The sequence below is a fragment of the Serinus canaria genome, chromosome 2 (genome assembly GCF_022539315.1).
Source record: "Serinus canaria isolate serCan28SL12 chromosome 2, serCan2020, whole genome shotgun sequence".
In the NCBI taxonomy this organism is placed as follows: domain Eukaryota; kingdom Metazoa; phylum Chordata; class Aves; order Passeriformes; family Fringillidae; genus Serinus; species Serinus canaria.
In genome coordinates, this window is record NC_066315.1 from 109,959,628 (window position 1) to 109,984,402 (window position 24,775).

General features: G+C 39.3%; 1 protein-coding gene across 6 annotated transcripts in view; it reads left to right on the plus strand.

Annotated features, from left to right (window-relative positions):
* The window catches only part of SPIDR (scaffold protein involved in DNA repair), a 195,212-nt gene that overhangs the window by 103,972 nt on the left and 66,465 nt on the right, over positions 1-24,775 (plus strand). For all 6 annotated transcript variants that reach the window (XR_007776917.1, XR_007776918.1, XR_001989869.3 and 3 more), the window contains exons 9-10: positions 22,200-22,410; positions 24,171-24,421. Coding sequence is in view for 3 of the 6 variants with exons in the window: in XM_050971123.1 (XP_050827080.1) it covers positions 22,200-22,410; positions 24,171-24,421 (462 nt within the window). In the remaining 3 variants the exon portion in view is untranslated. The remainder of the gene's footprint in view (positions 1-22,199; positions 22,411-24,170; positions 24,422-24,775) is intronic.

Sequence of the window (24,775 nt, forward strand, 5' to 3'; positions counted from 1 at the left end):
TTTCATTTAGTAAATCCTTCTGCTAGGAAGCTGATGGAAGGGCTTGTGCTATAAAGTGTCAATAGCCCAAACTGAAACATTTGCCATATGAAGCTTCTTGAATAATTAATATGGTAGCTATAAACTCTCAGACCCTCAACAAATTTTTAAAATAAGGCATTTTTTAGTCCAAATAATTTGTATTTGTCTCACTGCCTGATACTGAAGCTTGTCACATTGTGTTATTAGGACTTCCTGTGTTATACCTTTGCATGGCAACTTAGAAGGTTACCCATTATTTCCCTGTTTCCACTGGAATTGAGTGGTAGGTTTTCTCTTGCCTTCAGTTGATCACTGGTTTGAGGAGCAGTCTGAAGCTTCCTTTGTTTTCCTTGCAATTTCTCCCTTGTGCTGGCTCATCCCTTTGTGCTTTATTTATTGCCAATTTGTTTGATTAGATTAAGGAAGGATTAAGGAATTCAGAGCCCTTGACAAAAGGCAACCCATCATTTATAAATGTGTAAACATAACATAACTACTTCTTAATTCCTTGTGTTAAACAAAAAAGGGGATTCTCCAGCAGATAAACCCTGAGAGACTTTGAAAATCAAATGAAGGCAGTTTGCTGACTCAAAGATGTGTATGCCAAAGATGAGGAGTTATCACGCATAAAGCTCAGGTTTTAGTTAATATGGAGATCTTCAGGTACTTTGATCTCCTTGTGATCCAAATACATCTTGTCAGTCCACACTGATTTCTAACCATTTCTGAATTCTTATAGTGAATGGAGGTTTTGTCTCTGCTTGGGCAGTTTTGGATTTGCCATTAATTTGCAGTTTGGTGCTCTTTAGGTTAGCAGTCGTAAGGGTTACAGTAAAAAGAGGATTCATCTTTTATTCAAAAACTTAATGTTGAAAGGCCCTAGCACTCATTTTTCTTTTATCTCTACCATTAGCAGAGCTGTATTAGTGGTGATTCTGGGTGAAGAACCCAAATAAACGCTTATTAAAAAAAGAAAGAAAAGGTAACTCCTGCCTGAGGAGTTGGCCTCTTTGCATTTGGGGTTTTTTGGTTTCCCAAATTAAAAACAAAAGTGTAGGTATGATTCAGTTGGACAGTGAGAGGACATACTGTGTGCAGTCTGTCCTGTAGGCACTCTTAGAGACTGTCTCAATGAAGAGCAGAAAAACCCACTTGTGCAAGTGCTGTCAGTTTCAATTTTATAATCCCTACTATTTGAAACTTAGCATGTTGATCTCTAGATTTCTTGTAAGATGTTTTTGCTGCCTCTCATGTGAAAAAGAAGGTGAGAAGCCGTTCCCTGGACAGGACCATCCCCTTACACTTCCCTAAAGCATTAGCAGCAGAATGTTTCACCTTCTATATTCTTTCATGTTTTGACATGTGTTATTTTTCTTCTTTCTTTGGCTTTGTTGCCTATACTGCATGTTATGATCAGGACTGTTTTGTATTATAACTCACAGGTGTGTAACTGGATAGTTCTGAGCTGGCTACCTGCAAGAAGCTGTCTGTGCAAACAGCAAACAGCAGGGCTTTGCTTGCACATCTCTGCCAGGCTGGTGTCAAAACAGTGCTATCAGAAATTATGACAATTCAGTGACAAAGGTTTCTGTTGGTTTTTTTGTTTTGTTTTGTTTTCTTTTAACCAAGGACCCTGAACATGGACTGCTAAGAAGTCATTGACCTTTTGCCATGATCACTCATGTTTTTCCCGCAGAGTAAATAGCTACAGCTTCTCTGTTGGCCACAAGGCAGCTGAAAGGAGTTGCAGATTCTGCTCACTGCTTTGGGTGTAATAATGAGCTTCCTTGTAATGAGCACTACTTTAAAGATCAGAGAGTGTAAATTCTTGCTCTTAAAGACCTGAAATTAACTCTGGATCTAATTGTGAATGACATACGCTGACATGAGATTATGCAGAGCAGTTGGAGGAAAGCATTTCGATTGCAATGTTACTGCTTGTGCTGTCTTACTTTGCCTCTTGCTGGCTTGGGATTGTGACTGCTTGTGCTTCAGTTTTGACAGGAGCTGTGTTCCATTAGAAAAGCAATGAGAGCAGCTTTTGCATACACAGGCAGTTCTTGGCTGTCTATTACAACTGCAAATGAACAAGTTGCAATTAGCACAAGGCTTTAAGAGTGTGTTTTCTTAGGAACTTGCCTTTTGCATGTGTCCTTTAGTGTAGGGAGTTTTAGGGTATGAGGTAGAGGATGATAGATTAGAGGATTTCCCTGGAACCAAGCACTCTGACACCTCAGGCCAAGATCTGTGATACATCCTTGTCTCAGCTGTTCTGGCCTCCTCCACTTGACCCTGCCCCTGCTCCCTGGCACAACTTGTTTCAGCCAGCCTAACAGTGACTGGCCTCTGCTGGGACCTGGATCTGACCAAGAGGAGTGCTCCAGCTATAAGCTGGTGGGTTTTTTGGGTTTGTTTTTGTTTTTTTGAAGGGACAGGTTTTTGTTTCTGTTTTTCCAAGTTGGATGAGTCCTTGACCTGGTCTGTAGCACAACCCTCAGACTTGTCAGCCTAAATGAGAGTTGGGGGCAAACCATGGGTTGAGGGTACTGTGAACCTAGAGGTTCCTTTTTTGTGTTTCTTTAGACCAATTACCATCCTCTTTACCTTCTATTTTCATTTCATGAGGTAGAAGAAAACACACTTTAATTAAATCAGGAGTTGTAAGATGCCTGTTAATTAGTACTGCTGTGTGAACTTTTTATGTTTTGTGCATTACTCTAAAATGTTCAAGGAAAAGATACTGTTGAAGAACTAAACATTATTTTCAGGCAGCTTACCACCTGCATCTTGAGATGCTGATGCAGTAACAATTTTGATTTTATGAAATGCCTTGTTCAGTAGAGGAGACATCCTGCTCTCTTAGACACAGCACTACTTTTGCTGGGTTTCCAGCTGTGCCATTAAGTCCATCTTGTACTAAAGCAAAGTGTCCTGAAAAAGGTTTAGTTGGTTCAGCAAATCCATCTGTTTAGCAGAGAGGATCAGAGAATTCACTGATGTACTCCTTTCTGTTTTGAACCTGCACTAGGCATGATTGCCCTTTTAAAATCTACAGGACTAAATTAAACCAGTTTCTTATTTCCACATTTTCTGTGGCATATCAGCAACAGTGAAGCAGTAAGTAACAGATGAGCAAAAAGAAATTGTTTATTAGCATGAGGTACAAGTTTTCAAAGTTAAATTAACCATTATGTTTTCAAAATATTGTTGTAAAGTGAATGGTTGCAATACAAGATTATTGCACTTTGGAAATGCAGTTCCAGAGTGGCACTGCAGCATATTTAATTCCAGTGAGTTAAGTGAGAGTGCTGGAACTGATAAGTGTTCTCAGTACTAAATGGGAAAGTCTTTCTTTCAGTTTAGCTTTACCTGGATTTCCTTATGCACTCTCTTTGTCTGTTAGAGGCCAATACACCCACATGTGCCTACAAACAGTCAGCAAAGCAGTGACCAAAGGCTGGGGAAGGAGGGATTGCTATCGCCAAGACACGCTGATACTGACAGGCTCATAGAGCTCTATAAACCTGAAACTCACAAAACTTGAAGCATTTTGCTGCACACTTGACAGCTAATATCTCTAGTGTGTGTTTCAGTACACTTCTGTTGGAAATAGGCGTTTTAGATTTGTGTGGTTGGTTTCAACAGAGAGAAAAGAGTTGGCAGAGTGTCTGGGCAATTAAGACTCTTGCTGTGTGAATAATACATAGCAGAGGTAATAGTTTGATCAAGGTGGAGCTCAAGTTCTCCTTAAGCTGTATACTGGGCTCTTAAATACTGAAATATGGCTTACTTTATACTCATGATAACTTTCCCTTTGATGTATCTGGCTGAATAATTAGACTTAACCCTGTCTTTCAGACTCTGCCTCCTTGTTATGTTGTGCAGGCTCAAGAGAGAACACTGCCAAGAGCACAGGCAGGCCATGGGAAAAGCACTGTGTTCTGATTTGTGCCTGCAAATCTTTCTCAAGAATTACTGCTGTTGGAGTAATTCTGCAGTTGCAAAGGTTTCTAAACAAATATTGTCAATTGCTTTTCTTCTTTGTTGTGTTGTAATGACATAAGCCTAAATAATTTCCCCTCAGCTCAAGAATCAGCCACCCTTGTATTGAACAGTCATGGAAAATCTGGAGCCATCCCCTAGGTGAAACAGGCCATTGATATTTTATTCTGAGTTCCAGTCATAGAAATATAGTAGGATCGAAAATTTGGAGAAATTGCAGAATCAGTCATAATGCAAATTCCGAACTTTTGATTTTTATCAGATGAAAATGTAATGAAGCCTCTAGTTCACAGTATTCAACAGCATTACTGAAAGCAGCCAAGGGAAGACCATGTAGCTAAATGAGGACAGAAATATAGTATACCAAGCACTCTTCTATTTGCCATCAATTGGCACAAGGCTTACCTGTGTTAAAAACTTAAAGTTCTATTTGGCTTTGGAGCAGCTGTATTTTGTATAGCTGTACACTAGGGAGCTGTGACTCTAAACTTAGATTTTAGTGCATTATATTAATTTTGTTCGGTGAAGTAGTAATTTCATGGCTGATTTACATTTTGTTTATAAAGTAAAAATAAATTATTGTGATTATATTTCTTAGGCACCAAATAGCTCAAATCTAAATCTTGCTAGCATAACTGATTAACCTTGTAATAGCATCTTGGAGATATTAATGTACGCACTACCTTATCTTGTGCTTTATCTGACCTTTATCTGTTGATTTTAATATCCTTTGTGGTTGCTAGTGACGTGTTTTTGCTGTAGACAGGGAGAGCTTTTGGCTCCTGTTTATTTCTCTGCTTTATCCTCATTCACTCTGTTCTCTTCTCTCAAAAAAAAAACTGCATTAAGCAGAAAAAAAGCAAGATAATAAACTGTAGCCCAGGAACACAATAGGAGCCATGTTTGCTTGAAGTGTTCAGAGAGCATTCTGCAAGCAGCAGGTTACCGGTCTAATGTGGAAAAAAAGGAATTGATTGTTCTGAACAAATATAGCAGAATTTTTACCCCTTTGCAGCATAATTTATTCATAATTTGCAGCATAATTTATTTTAGTGACTTACATGAAGTGTTTATATAGGGCAAAGTTTGGCCATACCATGTGCTTGCAGCATTGTATTATCTTGCAGAGCTTGGGTGCTGGTGATCCATACCACTAAGCCAGTAGAGAACTAATCAGAAAATAAATATTTAAAAAGATGGGGAGGGGAGAGGAGTATGACTTTTTCACATACTGCTGATTGGTTCAACAAGATCAAACATATCCCAGAGCAACAGAGGGGCAAAGGCAGAGAGGAAGCTGCAGCGAGTCTGTCCAAAGTGTGAATTGCCACTGGCGCTGCTGGCGCTGCTGCCTTCCTCACTCCTGATGTCTTGCTGGACATCATTGCCCCATGCCAGCAGAGAGTGGAGATGAATGTGTGAAAGTCCTTCATGCACATTAGTGTGAAATCTGAGAGCTGAGTGGGAGCTGATGAGTGAAGTCAGTTTGTGATAACCTGGCTGTCTTTGCACTGAAAGGATTAGAGCTCTGCCATAGGGATGGTAAGGTCCTGGCAGTACTTGGTGCTGAGCAGCTGAGAGGGGCAGCCATCCTGCTCAGCCATGGCAGCTGGGTCTGGAGGAGAAAGAACTGCACACCATGTGCTCCTGGATGTGTTACACTTCTTGGCACAGCGGCCATGGCTGTACCCTCAGTACTTCTACTGTGCTCTTTGCTTCTTTGCAGTCACTTGTGCTTTTTCTGCATGGGGCTGTGCTGGATGCCGGCATTATTCCTCAGTTTATCTCCTAGAGTTTGGACACATTTAGGAGAACATGGGCTGCACTTCTTTGGAGCAGTACTGTGCTAGTTTTCAAGTGGGTTTTTTCCTTGATACATGACATCTGATTTGGTGGGACATGAAGAAAACTGTGTGGTTTCTCTGTGAGTGATTTAGTTCAATTTTCATGCAATTCTATAACAGGGTTTTATGTTTGAAAAGTGAAAAAAACCCCAGAAATAAGAATGAAGTTTTCTTCCCTTAGCTGTATCTCTCTGTCCACAAAAGTAGATGATGAAAAGACCTCCCTCTTCCTAGCATCAAGAAGGCAGAGATGGGGAAGATCTCCCTCTTGGGCAAGAAGTACATATAATTACAGGAGGCAGGGAGCAGTCTGTAGTAAGATTTCGTTATGATTTTTCATAAGCCATGAAGCCTCCCATGATGGAGCTTGCAATGCTGAGAGCAGCTGATGTTGTGAGAAGCACAGCAGAGCTCATCTCCTGTTTTGACCAGGGGATTGCTGGGTTACAGGTTGCTTCTGTGCTGTGCTGGCCCTGCCTGAGCAGCCTGGCAGGCAGCATTCAGCTCAAGGCACCTGTGGTACAGCTGTGCAAGTATGGGCCTGCCATCCTGTTGTAGGAATCAAGGAGAAGGAAGTTGGCATTTCTGAAGTGTCTCTCTTAAGGACATCAAATGAACCTAATTCTGAAGTTTGTTTTTGCTAGACTTTATAAAGGAGTCTAGGGGACCGGTTGATAAAGTTAGCTAGGTCAATCCCAGTCTTGAGTGTCTGATAAGTGTTTAGGCTTTGAACATCTCCACCTATTTACTGATGTCTTTGTAACACCAATGTAGTAGATTACATTTCCCTGCAGACTCTACCATGCTGCCCATCCCCTTGACATAGTATATCTTCAGCATTTACTTTTATGATTACACTATAGCTGAAATGAGCAGCAGACTTTCTTAGTCTGCACCTAATACATGTGCTGTATTTTATTTTAGATACACAAATAAATTACTGTTTTTATAAGCAAATATTTTCTCTGTTGGTGCAAATTATTCGGGTGAGTAAGGTTTCTGAGATTTGGAAAGCTGCTTTGCTTAAATTACCTCCTTCTGTTTAGAGGTGTGCCTGGATTGAAGGTATTGTACTTATAGTGCAAGAAAAGGCTAATTGTAATCCAAAAAACTCAACAGGACAACTATCATCTTGTCCTGCTGACATGTGGTAGATGTGCTGCAGATCCCTTTATCTTATGAATGTGAGGTTAGCGAATTTTCCTTAGTACCCAGCCTGAAGAGTTGGCAAACTGCAGAACAAACTTATTAATGTAAGCATTTTTTTGTTTGGATGCAATGCTTATAATTTGTTCTCTTGAAGAATCACATTCATGTTGCATCCTGCTCTTAGCAGAGCTCATGGCAGTTGCAATTTGTCAAAATTTGCCTTCTTTATGAACTTTGGTTTTGCTGACAAATTAAATTCTAAATTAAAACAAAGAATTGAGTTTACACTCTTTTGCTGCCAGGATCCTTCCCCAAAGATGGTTAGCCTCAGCATAAAGTCAAGAAATAATCATATCCTCTTTCTTTCATAAGAGGTGTTTTAATGAGCCACCTGAAGGCAAGGAGTAAGCAAAATTACTTCCTTTTTTCCATCAGGATTATCACTTAGGGCAAGTGTTTTCAAACAAACATTAAAAGTCTCCTGCTATGTTTACAGTTTGGGAGGAGGGCATTCACAGGTATTGGGTTTTCCATGTGTAATTTTTATATCCAGTTTCTGTGAAAAGTGTAGAGATATTTCCATGGCATAAAACAAACACATATGTGTATGCCAGTAGATGTAATTGCTTTAATCAAATACTGTGTGCCCCATAGCAACCTTAATCTGGCAGTGAGGAGCACTGGAAGTAAACCTAACTGATTTGCTTTTCGAGATAAGTAGGTGAAGTTATGGGACATAACTAGGAAATTTATTTATTTCATTTAACTAGGAAATTTATTTATTTCATTTGCTTTACTTGTTGTAAGTTATACTTGTCCAAGTGGTAATAATTATTTTGAAAAACTATTTGAAGAATGTGCCAGCCTGTGGAGTATTTTCCATACTGAGCACGAGAATACCATGGCTACACATACCTGTGGTCCTTATCCCACTGGCCTTTATCTGACCTGCATTTTCCATGTATAGGTTTCCAGAGCATGTATCAGCATAGAACTGAATTATGTTTTTTCACTGGGGAACTAAACAATGCTCATAAGTCTCAGTGTCAAAACTCTTTTTGTGATCCAAGGGGGACTGTTCTTTCTGAAAGTGCCATCCCTTTCCTGGCTCTGGCGGGACGAGGGTGAAAATTTCAGTGCTCAGGGGCATCTTGAGTGGGACCATGAGCTCTCAGCCACAGAGTCTGGTTTTGTGGCTGTGTCTCTTCAGCTGGCACTTAATCATAACACTGTTAATCTTAATTCTGCCTTTGAGATCCAGCACCACATGGTGATATTTGGTTGTTGATGGAATACTGAGAGACAGCAAAACAGCTGGCGAGAATATTTCTGGGAAGAAAGAAGAAATAGCGAGAACAAAACAGAAAATGAAATCAGTATTGAATAGTGGGTCTGTGTTTAGATGGATTTTAAATTTTTTTGTTCTTCCCACCTGCAGTGTTCTCTGTAAGGCAGAGTTTCTTATGGCAACAAAAATATATTATAAGCCTTTCAGAAAGTGTAACTTTCTTGTTAAAGTCCAAGACTATGTGCAGTGGAAGCATGGTAGAGGCTCACTCTCAGGGAAGATAATATAAGTAGTGAGTACAGAGGCAAAGTGTTTGCTTAAAATTTTGTCAGCTATTCATTCTGCTGCTTGAATTACTGACTTTCAGTATTCTTTTGCTATGTTTTCTGGTCTAGCATAGTCCTTTTTCCTGTCCATGCCTACTCAAAGTTATAGCTACTAGTGCTTTCCATGCGGACTTTGTTAACATTACAATTTTATTAAAATGCAACAGCAATTTGTATGCAGCTGTATTATCTAAACAAAAGTAAGCCAACAAAATTGCATAAGTACATCTTTTGTAATGGATATGTGATTTTACCACATTTTAAAAATTGTTTTGTGGCTATTAGACAGGGTTTTTGGTGATTTAAGAACCTGAAAAACATAGTTTGGAAAAACTGTACAAATGACTGCTAAGCTGCCGCAGTTGTGTTTATGGTGTGTCCTTAAGCCAGATACCCTCTGACAGTGCAGAAGAGAAACTCCCTGGATGACTTCAGGAGACTTTCTGATCTAATGTGTGCCCTCCTGATCAGACATAGCCAGAAATTCTGGGTGCCCTGGAAGGGCTACCTGCCTTCTGAAATGAGAGGAGGAGCATGTGGGCTGCAGAGTGGATGACAGATATTTTGGTGCTCTCTTTTGGGTAACCACTCCTGGGCTTAGTAGGGCCTTGCATTTCTTTAAAACTTCTTTCTTTTTTTTTTTTTTTTTTAACCTTTACAGAGTTGACTTAAATAAAAATGGCAGTCTCAGAAAAAGTTGAGAACAAAAAAAGGTGAAATCTGCTTGCATCTCATGTTCTGTGACAGGCTTATAAAATTAGGGAGTTGTATACTCTTGCATCAACCTTACGTTCATTACTGTTGTTACACGATCAGTTATGGTCATGGTCTGTGGCAGCAGGAGGTGTTATACAGACCACTGTCACAACAGGCTGAGTTTGAGACACAGAAAAATGCACATGATGCCTTTGACAATCATATTTTCTGTTACCTTATGTCCTTACTGGTGTGCAGGCAAACAGTGGTGGATGTGATGAACAGATCAGCCCTATCAGGTGAATGGTGAAATCTGCTCATCAGGGTACCCCATCTCCAGGAGTGCAAGTTGGAGGGGAGAGCAGAAGGGCTGAACAAACACAGACTGATTCTACCCTGGATTAATCTGGCAGCCTTCAGCAAACTTTAATTCAAGGACTTCCAAGGGCAGAGGTTACATTTCTGCACTTGGCAACATTTCTTTTAAAATGCACTTAAGCAAGTTTTTATGGGAAAGGCAGTAATTTAGATTCTCTTTAAAATGAGTGCTCTGGTAGTGGAAACAGGATTTGAAATAAGATTCTGTAATGCTGCTTGGCTCTGCATAGCTCATTGCCCAAACAGTATCTGAATGATGAAGCTGTGTTTAAATAAGATTCTTTAAAGGATTTTCAGCCCACATGGACATGTAACCACAATGTAGAAAACAGATATGAATGTTTTGGTAGATGCTGAAGGAGGGTGGTGGTGTAGGAATTTGGAGGTCAACAATGATAAAGAAGACATGGAAAGACAAGTGATCTGAGGATAAGGTTCTCTAAAGAAAAAATTACTCTTTCCCTGGCTTTAGGGCACTGGAGTTTTTGCTCTGTACGTCAGTTACACAGATGTGGGGCTGTGCAAGCCAAGTCCCCTGTGTGTGCCATTCACCTCCTCAGTAGTCACCAGAGGGACTGCTAACAGTGTTAGCAGGGGATCTGACCCTCTCCTCTGGGACAGCAGCTCTGTTCTCTGGCAGGCATCCCGGGGGTGCTGGAAGGCAACACGCTCTGCACAATCTCTCTGCCTCCTGACCAGAGACAGTCAGGGTCACAGACGTGAATATTATCTTTGTGACGCTTCAAGCAAGCAAACAGATAATTTTTTTTTTTTTTAAGAGGAATGTAGCATGCAGTCAGTTGAATGAAAAAAGGTCATATCAGATCTCTCAAGGGCTTGTTCCCTTGAGGGGATGTTGCACCAGCTCACCCACCCCACCAGTGCACAGGCAAGGCAGGGAAGGGAGCGCACACACATGTGCCTGCTCTTCTGTGTGTATGTGCACCCACTTATGAGAGTCATGAACTGGCCTATTTTCCCTGCATGAGTCCCTGTGTCTTCCTTCTGATGGTAACTGAGCCAGGGAACTCCTCTTTTTCCTGTACCGTAGTCTGGGAATCATGCCCTGGACATTTTTTCAGCTGAGCACATTTACATACAGGAAATCAGCCCAGAGACTCCTCTTTAAACAGTATTTGTACTAGACAGTTTTGCAGTGGTTTCAGGTATGCTTCTCTTTTTTAACCAACTGATGGAGAGGAGAGTAAGGAACACAAATAACTTTGCTTTTAAAACAAAATACAATATCCTAAATACATATGCTTGTAGAACTTAGACAAGACTGATCTTGTATCATTGTATTTATAGATGGTTTTTCCTATGTCCTGCTTAGTTGAGCAAGTTCATTTTTATTTAGGTTCATCTTGAATTGCAGATGAATGAGTGTACGAAGCAGAGCCCCAGCATCAGGAGGAGCAGTGAGGGAAGGGCCTGGCAGGGCAGCTGTGCACCAGGATGCACTCCTTCAGAAAGGAGATGTAAGAGAAGCTGGCCCTTGGCCTGGATGAACAAGAAGAGGACACTCTTTTATATAAAAAATGAAATAAATGCATAAGCAATCAGGGACAGTCATGCCACCAAAGTGGGAAAAAATAAAGAATTTCAGCTTATATGTGAGGGTCATTATCTGGCATAAACTTGTTTCTTTTGGAGTGTAGAAGATAGTTTCTTACCACTAGTGATTCAGCTGTAGTGGGAGAAAAGATGGATCATTTTGCTGGCACTTGATCATTTTGTCCTTTTTTACTTCTCTCCTGGTTTTGCCTCCTATGACTTGACTCGAAACCAGAGGCCATTGAGATCCCATGTGTGTCGTATAAAACCTGGGATCTTGTACAGTGATACTGTGTTTGCTGTTATTTTAATGGAGGTACATAGAGAGTGGAAAGTATTGAAAAGAGAAGCGAAATGCATGATGATTCCTTTAAAACAAGTCAGTCAGCATTCCTTCTTTAGGTTAATATTTCTCAGGTTTTCAAATCTGGCTGCAAAATCCCTGCTTCCAAAACTCGATATGCAGCTTCCAAGCCTGAGCATAGGGATGCCATCCTTTGTTAAACACTATGGGATATATTTAAGCCCTCGATTAACTCACAGTTGTTTGCTTAGGAAATGTGTGTGTAGTGGAGTTGTTTCACCCTTTATTGCATAAACATTTCTCTGGACTGGCAAATTGCACTATTGTTCTTGGAACATCATCCTCACTTTAAACGTCAGGGTTTTTGCCAGGGCCAAGATGTCTGTGATGGCACACCTTCCACCTTATGTCTCTCACACCAGTTTTCTCCAAAATCTGTATGTTTTCACAGGTGTTTTCCCACAACTTCAAAGACTTTGTTTCTGCTTTTTTGGCAGGGGAGGGCAGGGTGCAATAGTGAGTGATACCTGTGCTCCAAAATGCTGCTCTCCTTTGGAAGTGGGTTGCTTCCACAGAGAGCTTTAACTGAAGTGGTTTGTCAGAAAACTGTCCCTTGTGCGATGTTAAGTCACATTGCTGCAATCACTCTTGCCAGTTTTTACAGATTATTGATGGTCCTTTTTTTTTGGCAGGTGTGTTTGTATCAGTATTGTAGAAGTTTTATTGTGATAGTGCTTCAAGCAATGACTTGAGTTGCAATTCTGTTTTCTTAGATCCCTTTTAAAAATTTCAGATCTCTTTCTTGTTCTGAAAAAGTTATTCTTAGGTTTTAGTTTTGTAATTATATGTCTGGTATTTTCCCACTTCTTATAATGAGTTTTGATTGATTAGGTTTAAGAAGTTGTGTTCATATGACAACACCACAATTCTGTATGTGCAACATACAGAATTGTGATAGGTAAACTTGGCTTTTTGGGTTGGTGGATGTTGAAGTATTTTAAATATAATAAATAGAGGCAGAGCTGTGTTGGTTTTGGGGTTTTTTTATTTAATAATAAGGGCTTTCATCTTTCCACTATACCTCTAACTTTTTTTGTCTCTGAAGCATAAAAGACTGTTTCTTTCTAAAAATAAATATTCTTTGAAATGAAAAAGTAAACATAGAACATGCTGGAGCTGTGTAGACTCTGAAGTCTAATGGGATCACAAAAAAACAGTCCAGGGGTTCATCCATCTCATTGCATTATTGATTCTGCTCTGCTGAGTCACCAGCCCTCTTACATGAATCTGAAAAGGAAATTTGGGTATATAAGAACAGTGTGATGCAGTATGAAAACTCTCCCAAATCTGGTGTGATCTGGTTGCTAAGTGTCATTGCAACTATTCAGTGAAATAAAACAAGCCACGTTATCCGCGATCTGTAGACCATATAAGATTTCAATATTAGAATTAGAATTTTTTGCTAGTTCTGTACAATTATGTCTTTAAACTAATGCAGGAGTAGTAAGATTGCTCTGGATTCAGAAAAGATTAGGAAGAATGTTGAATTTAAATGTTATTCCTCAGAATGTTTTTCCTGGTTTTGACTGAGAGAGCTATGCCACAGAATCCACCTATGGTGATTTAATGGAGAAGATACGTGGTATTGCATAGAAGCAAAATGAAGCTCTGAAAGTTACACTTGTGAGAGAAAACTTCAAAGTACACACACTGCTGAGGGCTGTTTTCTAACCTAAAAAGAAGAAAGGTATTTTGTTTATCACATGCGATCGGTGTTTCTGTGGCAGGCCAAGATGCTGAACTTCTTCCCTTGCACAGAAGGTTTCACTTAGGTGATGTCTACACCAGGATGTTTCAGTAAAGAAGTTTCCACTCCGGTCACTAGCATTGCTCTCTTTTCACTGATGACTGTTGTGAGTGGATTACTGCAGAAAGGATTTTGCCTAAAAGAGGTTTCTGTGCTACCTGGCTTATCCACAGCATCTTTACCGTTGTTGCACATTTATCAGTTAGTGGCAGCAAATATAGTGAAACAAAGGATTTTTCTCAGCTCAGTAAAGCTGGAGTGGATCACAGTGGAGGTAAATTTGATGTATAACATGCCTAAAGACCTGTGGAGCTCTGCAAGACAGCTTTCTCTACCAGTGGTTCAGTACTTCCCCTTACCTGATTCTGTCCACTGGGACTGTCAGACTGCTTGAAGCAGAGTTTGACCAGCTGAGAAGGAGTGTTCTGCTTTGCTGTTGTGCTCTGTGGCTCACAGCAAGCTCTCACTACCTTCTGTGATTCTCAGTTGTGTTACCAGAGAACCCAGAACTCCTGCTGCTTTCAGCTATTCTTCCTGTGTTGATAGCACTGGATTTGTCTGTATAAAAAGTGACCTCACCAGAAGAGAGCAGAATTTGGTCTTGCTTCATGACCTGGCAAAGAAACAATAGGAAACAAATAGAAACAAAAGACAGAAGTATAAGAACAAGTCTAATGGAAGATTTTTGGTTATTTAGTAGCTGTGCTGGGTTTTTTAAATATTAGCTTTGGTAATAAAATATTGAAGTAAAGTCAAGTATACTTGTTATTGATCTGTCTTTCTGAAGTTTGCTCTGGAATAGTTACTTGTTCTTGCTACTGTGCATGCAAGTGAGCATGGACGCAAGAATGGGCTTGTAAAGGGTCTTTGCCAATACCAAATTCCGAATGTCTATGGAAGAAAAGGATAGTGTTCTTAATAATCTCTGCAAAATGTTGAACAATGCATTTTAAAATGGCATTTGTCTGTTAAAGTTTCTCCAGTAATCCTCCAAACCTGAATCATCAAACCAAGGACCCTGACAATCCATACCTTGGTCAGAAATTCTCGAGTTCAAGTTCTTCACTCTAACACATGGCCCTCAACTGCTTGGGTGGGTATTGCAGAGTTCTTCTGATGTGAGAAGCATCTTCTTGTGATACCTCAGGAGTGGTGACATTGTGTGTAATGGTGACCGACTGGCAACACTCCTCACCCTTCATCCACTGACAGAGGAGTTGTTGGTGTAACCTGTTGTCTCAAATCTCCATGGTACCAATGAAGAAAATAGAGAATTGAACACCTTCTGTACAACAGAACACTATGAAAGTTTCCTTTCTGTTCAACTGGGTGCTGTCATCCTCACAATCCTATGGAGAGGGGAATGTCTTCATACTCTGAGTGCTCTAGAGCTAGGGCTGGAGGAGGGACTCCAGCTCTCCTTCTAGGAAATTGTAGGTAAATGTGAAGTGCACATATCAAGTGATGGACTCTAGATGGTTGGTATCCAGGAAAGTGTTTTTAGTGTTTCAACAGCTTCATTAATATGTCAGTTTAGTCTTCATTTAATGATCAGAAAAATACATGGCAAAATAAGACTTGACTAGAAATGGAGTCAAAACCATCTTGATGTCACTGTAGAAATTTGTGGTGCATTTCTACATTAGGATTTCAGTCTTCCAAATCAAAGATATGTAGCAGAAGTGGAAAAATACCAGAGAAGAGCAACAAGAAGAGATGTATGGAGCAGCTGCTCTGTGAGAAATGACTAGTGACTGGGGCTCTTCACCTTGAGAAAGCAGTGGCTAGGAGAGGATGTGATAAAGGTCTGTATTAGGAAGTGGCATCAGGAAGGATGATTGTTCACTGCCTCTTAAAAACAAGAAGTGAGGGGCAGCAGTGTAACCACTAGGTGACAGATCAAAAAAAAATGAAAGGAAGTGGTTTCTCAGATGCGTGTAATTAGACTGTAGAGCGCAGTGGATGCTGCAGGATGTTATGGATGCCGTCAAAGTACAAGTGGTCAAAAAACGGGCACATGAGTTCCTGGAAGAAAAGTCTGTGAAAGGCTGTTAGATACAGAGATATTACTTCTGCCTTAGGAAGTCCCTAAGCTGAAAGGTTTTGGAAGTTATCAGAGTGTATTCTGGAGAACTTTCACTAGATGCTTGCTTTTATTTTCATAATCTTCAGATATTTGCTGTTTGCTGCTCTAAGCTTGAGTGCGGGGTAGGTGGGCCTCTGATCTCACAGCAGGATGGTAATTTTTGTTCTCTCTAACACTCACCACAAGTTTTAACATGATGTCATTTTGCAATTTGCTTGCTTCCTTTTTTTTCCACCTTTTAGAATCCCCCCAGTGTGTCCCTGGACTTTGTGGTGGCTCCCTCAGCCACCTCAAACTCTACGTGCAGTTTAGCACTGGGAACAGAGGGAAGAAGTCATCTGAATAATGAGCTCATGGCTAGTCAGACACAAGTTGATATATGGGGTAAACACACAGATTGGAATTCTTTCATAACATCTTGATTATGAAAAGATAACCATGATATTTATATCTCCCTAGTTACTTGTAACACCCTCATACCATGGGGGAAATGTTTTTGTTCTGTTTTTAAAGCAACTTTCCCATTTAATGCTTCATTGTGTGCAGGGTTTTTAATACCAATTGTTTTGTGTCTGACTTAGGTGTTAAAAAAGTCTCAGCATCCCAGTTGGAGTAGATTTTTAGTGAATTCTCTCAGGAGTATTATCCCAGTAATCTCAAGTGATCGTTTCCATGCCAGTTTGTACGTAATCGCAGCCTGTGAGTGGAATTTTATGTTTTGGTGGTGCCAAAGGTTAAGCCTTATCATGATGAATTTGGGTCCAGAATGCTAGCAATTTCAGGTGCTTTCTTCATAGCCAAAATGAGTGGCTGGAGAGCTCTGAGAAACTTCCCTGCTTTCCAGTCTTGGTAAAGCCTGGTATTACAGTAATTTCCTGGAGGTGGAGGAGATTTGCTTTGATATCCATCTGTGCTTTCCTACTTCAGAAGACCTGTACATCCCCTTCAGTTAGCACACAGTGCAGCTCCCTGCAGAGGTGAGAGCACTGGGTGTGTGGTATAATAGTGCTTAATGTTAACCACAAGCTTTTTATAGCAGAGCTCTTCTTAAATGTGAACATTTCCATACAACTTTTTTCATGCTACAGGGTGTCAGATTTCAAAAGGCAGCACTATGGCAAGCCAGTGGTTAGTTTATATGATTACTCTGAAATTAGTAAAATGATATAGTGATAAAAATGTTGGCTTTGTGCACTGTAATTTCTTCCTGGAGTGATTTCTTAGGTTTACAAGTAGTTTTGTTGAAAAGCACAATAGTATTTTGCAGAAGGAACTTACACTGAAATAGAAAATATTTCTTTTCATTACTTGTGTTGGTTTACTGATTTTCTTAGTTTGCTTTGTACTTGAGGTTCAGTGACAAATTGTAACAGATTGGGCTATAACAAATTATATATTTAACAGCTATATGTTCTTTTCTTTGTGTCTTGTATTCATGGTATGAGTCCTCAGACAAAATATTTTTCTAGTAGGGGGGCAAAACAAGTATCTAGCTATTCTCTTCACAAATAAAATGCATCATACTTTAAAAGTAGAAATTTTAGCTTTTTATTGTTACATCTTCTGCAGACCTGCTATTCTGAAGTGTTGAAGCCACATTTCTTTGGAAACCTGACACAGCTGAGAACTGTATATTTGCCAGATGTGACTCTGGACATTGATCTGGATGCTTAGTGCTACTTTTCCATGGGAAAAAGGGTACAATCAGCCTTGGGAACTTGTACTACAATAATCCATTGCTTTGAATAAGATAATTTCAAAGAAAGAGATACCAGCTGATTTTTGTTTTCTGTCTTTGACTTTGGGGCATGGGAAGAAGTTTTGTATGTGAAAGTGTGAGCTCAGACTTGCAGTGTCCGTGAGCGTTACAGCGGCAGTAAATGACGCTGATGGAGGCTCACACACAAGTGATGAGATTACTCACTCATGGATGAACATTCTGTGTTTGGGCAATCTCTAGGCATGGCAGAAAGCAGGTCTGTCACAAATGGCTTGTTGGTTTGGGACATATACTGAGAAGATAGTTACTGTCCTTGGGTGATGGCTGGGCTGAGATTTGTCCGAACTTAAAGTTTTTGGGGTTTTGGTAGGATTTGTTTCTTAATTACTATCCTTAGCTCAATGCTCAGGCATTTCTTGGACATTTCACAGAAAAGCATTGCAAGTGGCATGCAACCCCAAGCAAAAGGCAGCATGAGCAACTTCCTCTACATTGGATAAAACAAGTGATTCCTAGGAAGTCAGGGATGGGCGCTCTATGTTGCTCCTATGGGGAATGATTCCTCATACTTCCGGGCAACAGTGTAAGGCTCTGGCATGCTCTTGTTCTACATGTGCTACTGCTGTTCTACTTGATGGAATTTAAACCTGCTTTATGCAGAAATCATTGTTCTGAGACTTGAGAATAGCCTTTTTCATAATTACAGCACAAGTTGTAAGAGTGTTCATCTAATGCAGTGTACTCTTCAAAAAACACACTCTAGGTGTTGTACACTTTGTAAAGGAAAAGAAAAAAACCAACAAAAAGCAAAAGCCTGGTAAAAAACCCAGGGAGAGTGAACAAAAAAATATGTTCTCTAATTTAAAGTGATCTGGAGTTTTCTCGAGTTCATGAACCAGCGCCGCCGTTTGATGTCAGCAGAACTGAGCGGAAGCGTGTGGTTTGTGAGCTCGCTGCTGCTGTGGAGTCACAACTCCTCGCTGGCTGTGGATGGGCTGTGCAGGGCAGACCAATGTGCAAACCTGCTGATTGTTTGGCCCCAGGATGAAGACCCTGCCTCAAATGGAAACGTCCTTTCCCCAGCTCCTTTACCCAGTGCCATGGTGTACATTCCACTGCATTTTGTGTCAAGGATGGAGACGGACCACAATAAACATAGAAGTGGGCAAGAACATCTGCTGCCTACTTGGCCAGATAACCTCCATCATAGGAGGGAGGAAGAGAAAAAGCAAGCTATGTTCTTGGACAGAGAAGCAAGCTGCTGCTGGAAAAGAAAAAAAAAAAAAAAAAAAAAAAAAAAAAAAAAAAAAAAAAAAAAAAAAGCAGTATTGCCTCATGTTCCTTTAGCATGTGACCAGTTACGGCAATTGCTGATTGTCTACATACCGGGAAAAAAAATGCCCTGTAGTATAAAAAGTTCCCAGTCTCTACTTCAGGTCATTACAAAGGTCTAAAGGCAGCTATTAAGGAAATCAATCCAACTTTTAAATAATCCTTTGCTGAACAAGAAAAAATCAGAGAGGACAAGGGATTGTTTCAGAGGGGTTTATGATCTGTACTGAGCTTTAATTTTCTTCCATTGTGTTTGGATTAGCTGAATGAGCTGATGTCTCTCATTCTTTGAAAACTAGCTTTTTAAACTATTATGAAGCAGATAGAAAATAAGCAATATAAGAGAGGCCACAGAAGGCTTGCAATGCCCCTTTAACACTTTATAAGAGGATGCTGCAGTGTATTCTGTATTTTAGAGTAAGGCTGCTTCTGGGTATAGAGAATCTGCAGCTGGAACTGATGCCCAAAGTTGAGGTGATCAATTATGGTGTCTCAGGCACAGAGGCAACACATGAGGGGATTGCTTGGGGAAGTGATTTTTCTTTTCTCAACTCTTTCAGCATGATAGGCTTTCTTTGCCCCGGCCTGTACCTTTCAAACTGACAAAAAGAATATAAGGTATACACTTGTCTCTAACATGATTGCCTTTGTTGTAAAGAGAACAGTATGAACAATATGCAGTGGCAATGCAGAGATTTCAGTCAAAGTTCCCATTCCACAGAGCGTGCTTTTGCTGAGCAGTACTAGAAGGAATTTCTGGGAAAAGAGTTTTCGTTCAATTAATTGATACTGTTTTAATAATTCTCATATTGAAGAATAAAAAGACATAAAACTTGGTAATAATGTAAATAAACAATACAATTATTCTATATATTGTATGCAAAATAAAAACAATTTCATGTTTTCCATATATACATGTATGTATAAAATATTTCCATTTAGCCATCCACCTGTACACAAAATATTGAGCTTATTACAAACTTCTTTCTTATTTCTTTCATTTCCATTGGGATTAATTTCTATTTATTCCTGATTCTTTTCATTGTGAGGTATCTGTCCATTGAGAAATAGGGAAGATTTAAGTAGATGTATGTGAATATTCCTCTGATATAGCTAGATATTCCTCTGAATATTCCTCTGAAGAATTACTGCTAAGTCTGTGCACGTCTATACAGGTCTAAAACAAATGATTTCTTCAGGAGAGATTTTTTAGTGAACAAATTGCATTTAAGAAATGAGAGGCTTCTCCTGAAAGCATAAATATTATATTATATATATTATATATTAATTATATTATATATATATTATAATATATAAATATATATTGTATACTATATCTATCTATCTGTTTATCTATCTATCTATCTATCTACACATCTAAATATATATATCTATATCTATCTATATATGTATATATAGATATCCCCATTTTTGCTTTGTGGAAATACCAAGTAGCCAGTAGTTCATGCATGACCCATGTAAAGATATGATGAAATAATGAGTCCTTCACTGAGAAAGCTCTTGGGGATTATAAAGGTACTCGAGACATGGAATGCATAAGCATAGCAAAACCAAGGTACATGTCATTTTGGGTATCAGTAAAACCTACCTGCCTTTAAAAAAAACCAAAAATCCTGATCACATGTCTGCTCAGGAAAATAAAAATAAAACCATAAACCTCAAAGTTTCTGCAAATGATTTGCTGCTAACGTCAGTGGTTTTTTTTAGAGAATGAGATGTTTTAGATCAAGCAAACATTCTTCTGACATTGGTGACGTAATGGTCTCGTGTTCAGAAAGATTTCCTGTTTACTTTGGATCTGAACACAGACATCTCAAGAAAAAAGGTGCTAAAATTTTCATTACACCTCAGCCTATAAAGACAGCCCAAACTGTTCTGAGATCTGTAGTAAATTTATATACATTTCTTTCTCTAGAAAAAAGTGGGCAAGTACACAGTTGAAAAATCTCATAAAATTATAAAATCTCATAAAATCAGAGTTTGCTGACCAAGCTAATTCCTCAGTTTTAATCCTGTAATGCAGAAAATTATCAGGCAATGTCAGTTTGGCAGCCTTTTGAGCTATTGTCATGCTCTAAACTGGGAGCTTTGTTAGCAAATGCATCTGAAGTCAAGGGCCTAGGTGTCTCTTAGAGGTGAATTGTTGCTCCCCTAAATCTGGGGAGCTCACAGATGGCAATAAGACTTCTTTGTGGTGAAGTACATGCCTTAGTTTTATGCTGTAACTTTTCATTAATTTTCTGCTTCAGATAATTTCTATGAGAGTTCGCAGTAGAAGCAACACATCTTGTTCATAATTTATATTTAAATGTATCCTTTTTTCCCAGAAGGCAGAGATCATCTGGCTGTTGTTTTATTTTCCTAATTATAAAATAACAGAGATTATACTTAAAGCTTGCTGCGTCTCTTCCTATGCCTTTGAACATATGAGTACATCAATCTCCCTTTAGCTATCCATTCTCTAAAGAGTGAAGGAGTCTGTTGTAAAACAGACCATGGTGAAGATCTTGTATGCACTGAGATCAGAAATAAGTATATTTGAGTGCTTCATTGTTTCATTTTACTTTTTAACTCTGTGTGGTTATATTTTGAGAAACAATATCACAGATGTGGAAACTTGCTTCATCTCCATAATATAACTGCTGAGCAGTCTAGAGACTGAAGTGAATTCAGGTCAGCACAGCTTTGCTGCTGAGGCAGGAGGCATTGTTTGATGCCTTGGTGATAAAAATCTAATATAAGAAAAATACAGACTGTGGTAAAGTCACCAAGTGGATTTTGGTCTGTTTGGATGGTCTGTAGGAAATGAGATTACTGGTTGGTTTTTCATTAGATGTGTGTCCTGTGAGTATAAAAAGCGTACTTCTAAATGTGCGATTGTGATACCGGCATAAGAAAAACCCAACATCAGCACATGCTTTGGCATGAAATTATTGTGTGTTTAGAGATTCTGCAAACATTCTCCTGATCTGGTGGGTAAGAAATTGCTGCTTGTGGAGCTGTTAGGGAATTTACATTGGCACTCGAAGCCAAAACTGGACTTAGGAGAGCACATTTATGACAGTGACAAACACACAGGCAAGATAATATGGGGTGTATTGTAAGAAAAACATAGGATTTTGCTGTTACAAAATTAGAGGAGGAAGGAGCATCTTGCTGCCAGCTGCATGAAACTGGATTTGGGTTGGTGGGAAGCACTCACCAGAGGGGAATGTCCTGCAAGGGTCAGGCTGAGAGGAGTGAATCAGTGGTCTGAATTAACACGGAGCAGGTTCAATAGTCTCATTCATGGCTTTTGTCTCACTGACTGTATGCAGAGAGTCCTGATGCTCTGGGTGCTGTGCTGACAGCACAGAGACACCAAATAGCACTTGTGGGAAGCCAGGTGGGGCTCATGGGGCTTGGCAGCTCAGCTGCTTCCAGGTGTAACTTGTCCCTGGATGCAGTGGGTCTCCAATTGCCCAGGGCTATGCCTGAGCTAAGACGGCTGATCCAAGCCGACTCTATGTGTGGCGTGGGTAATTTGCAAATTGGATAACACACCTCTGCAATGTTTTAGTAACTGTAGAAAAAAGGGGAGAGAAATGCAATTCAATACACATTTTAAAACAGTGCTTATCAGTAATTTAACTTGTAATGGATTTGATGCCACTTAAATTGTTTTCTTCCAGGCAAAAACTGCTTCTCCAAAATGCAGATGTTCCTGTTATCATGAACACCTACTTTAGTCAGAAGGTGCTATGCAGTGAACATTTAGAAGCCAGAGAGAAGACATATGGTCTTACAAAGATGCTTATCAGGAAGAATATTATATCTTTGGCACAGACCTTCAGACTTGATGACGTCGATGATAAGTTACACCAGGAATCTTCAGATAATCAGGTATGGTCCATTTGGTTCACAGTTAAGCACTTGGTAAGAAGTTAGTGAGCAGATGTTCGGAAATCATAAGAAAAACAAAAATTCTAAATTACTGACCTGTTTGGTTTCCCCTTTCATTTACTCAAGACTGAATAATATACAGTGTTTACTTTAATAATATTTTCTTAGTGGAGGCTTTTGGTCCATCCAAATGCTGAACTGCTGTGAGGTTATTTTTCTGAAATCTCACTACTGTGCTAAATAGTAATTATAACTCAGTCTTTCATGGATTTTTCTCTTATTCTTTATCGCTGAATAGCTAAAAAATAGCTGTTTTCTTCTAACTCACTCAAGATACCATTTAAAATAAATATTCCTTTTCCCTATTCCTATGTTTTAACTCATTTGCTTATCAATCCTATCCTTTCTTTAAAGCATCAATTGATAACAACACCCCCCATTCCCACCCCTTCAGTTTATTTCCCTATTTTGACTTTATTTGTATTAAAATGACTACTGACTCTGCATTTCTGTAGCTGTGGTTGTACAAGCCGAGGTATTTTAAGTGATTTGTTTTCTTCACAGTGTGTGCCCGCACTTTCTGAAAGTAAGGCTCTTGTAAAAGCTTTATATTGGCTACCTAAATGATTCTTAATATTTGACAAGTTTGGCCCTTCAAGTTTGAAGAACCATGAGTGTCAACATTTTGGTTTGCTTTATATATAATTCCCATTATAGGCCCGGGAATTAAAAAGTTACATAAATCAAATCCTAATTGAATTTCTTGCTTCAACTCTAACTTGTAAAAAGCTTCTATGGTGGTATTTGAAAACCAGAACAATTTACTTGTTCCCCTCATGGCTCCTAAGAAGCAAACCACTTCATTTAAAACTTGGTAGACAAGTTTTATTGCAACCACTTTGTAGACAAAGAGCACTGTCGTACCACAATTTTCTTGTAAATACTGCAAATCCTCCTTCTTTATTGGTGTGTAATACTTACGGCACAGTCGGTGATTCTCTGAAAACCTTTCTGTGCACACAGCTTTTTATAAAAACAGGTTTCATTGTGAAAACAGAAATTTGGCTCATGCTGCAAAGGGTCTATATATATAGACCATGTTAGTCTATGCTTGCATACAGCCTTTATCAAGAGAGATTTATTTTAAAATTAAGATAAATTACCTTTCTCATTTAGATTAAGGCAAACTGTAGAATTCCTGAAATTTATTTTGCAAGTTTGGAAGGTTTTATTAATAAAATATGTTTTGAAAGTAGTGGTAAAAGAAAATTTTGGCTTTTAAAGTTTTGTATTTTTCATTAATAATCTAATTCTTTAACACTGAAATATTTTCCATTGAAATGTGTAAGTCTGAGGACTAGTTTATTCCAATTTTGTTTAAACGTCCCGAAGCATTCAAGATGAATTTTACCCTTTTTTTAAGAGGAGAAAGGAACAGTACACCAAAATAAAACTCCATTCAAGGGGAAGAATCATAAGGGCTAATATCAGTTCTGTTTTCATGCTGGTGTTGAGTTAGCACAGTTCAGAGCACCAGTTAAATACAGGAGCTCACCATGTGTGCAACTCTCTTGAGTGTTTATTGAAAATACACAATAAATAACTGGCCACTAGTCTGTAAGTTACTTTAGGAGCAGTAAATATTTCAAAACTGACTTTGCACTTGCAACTTGATTTTTCATGATGGCATTTTCCTCTCTAGCTCTACATAATTTCAAGGTTCTCTGGAATGTTTCTCTTAATGGGTTTTCCTTCACCAGGTTCCTTGCGCCCCACAAACCCATAACAACGGTGATTCAAAACGGCATCCCTCAGCACTGAGTGCTGTTAATGATTCTCTGCTTGAAATGGTGGAAAGCCTGGGAGCAGTGGGATGGAGAGAAGTGCAGGTACAGGTCGTTATCCAAAGGGTGTACTGTTTGCCTGCAAGAGAAGGGTACAGAAGCCACACTCAAGGAAACAAGCCTCTTTGTGCAGCACCTGTCACGAATTCAGATCCACCAAATGTTAGGTGAGTAATGAGATGCATGAGAACTTTTTTGTTGAGGCTGTGATATATGAGAAACCAAAGAGGAGTGAGTTCAGAAATGCCATTCTTGCTTGTCAGCTCTTGGGGAGTAAGCACACTCAGCAAGGAAGGCATGGGGCTGTTGTTGGGCGTGGTGTAGTTCTTTAATAGGCATAGTGTGACACAGAAGTAGTCCTGCCCAGAGAAGAAAAGGGTCTGTCTATAGTTTATGTCATCAACAGATGACAGGAAGATTGAAAATGAATTAATGAGAAGTTAATTGAGAACATCATACACTGTTCCTTGAGTTTCACAGAATTGTTGTTACATCCCATTTGCCTATTTCAGTCTCTGGTA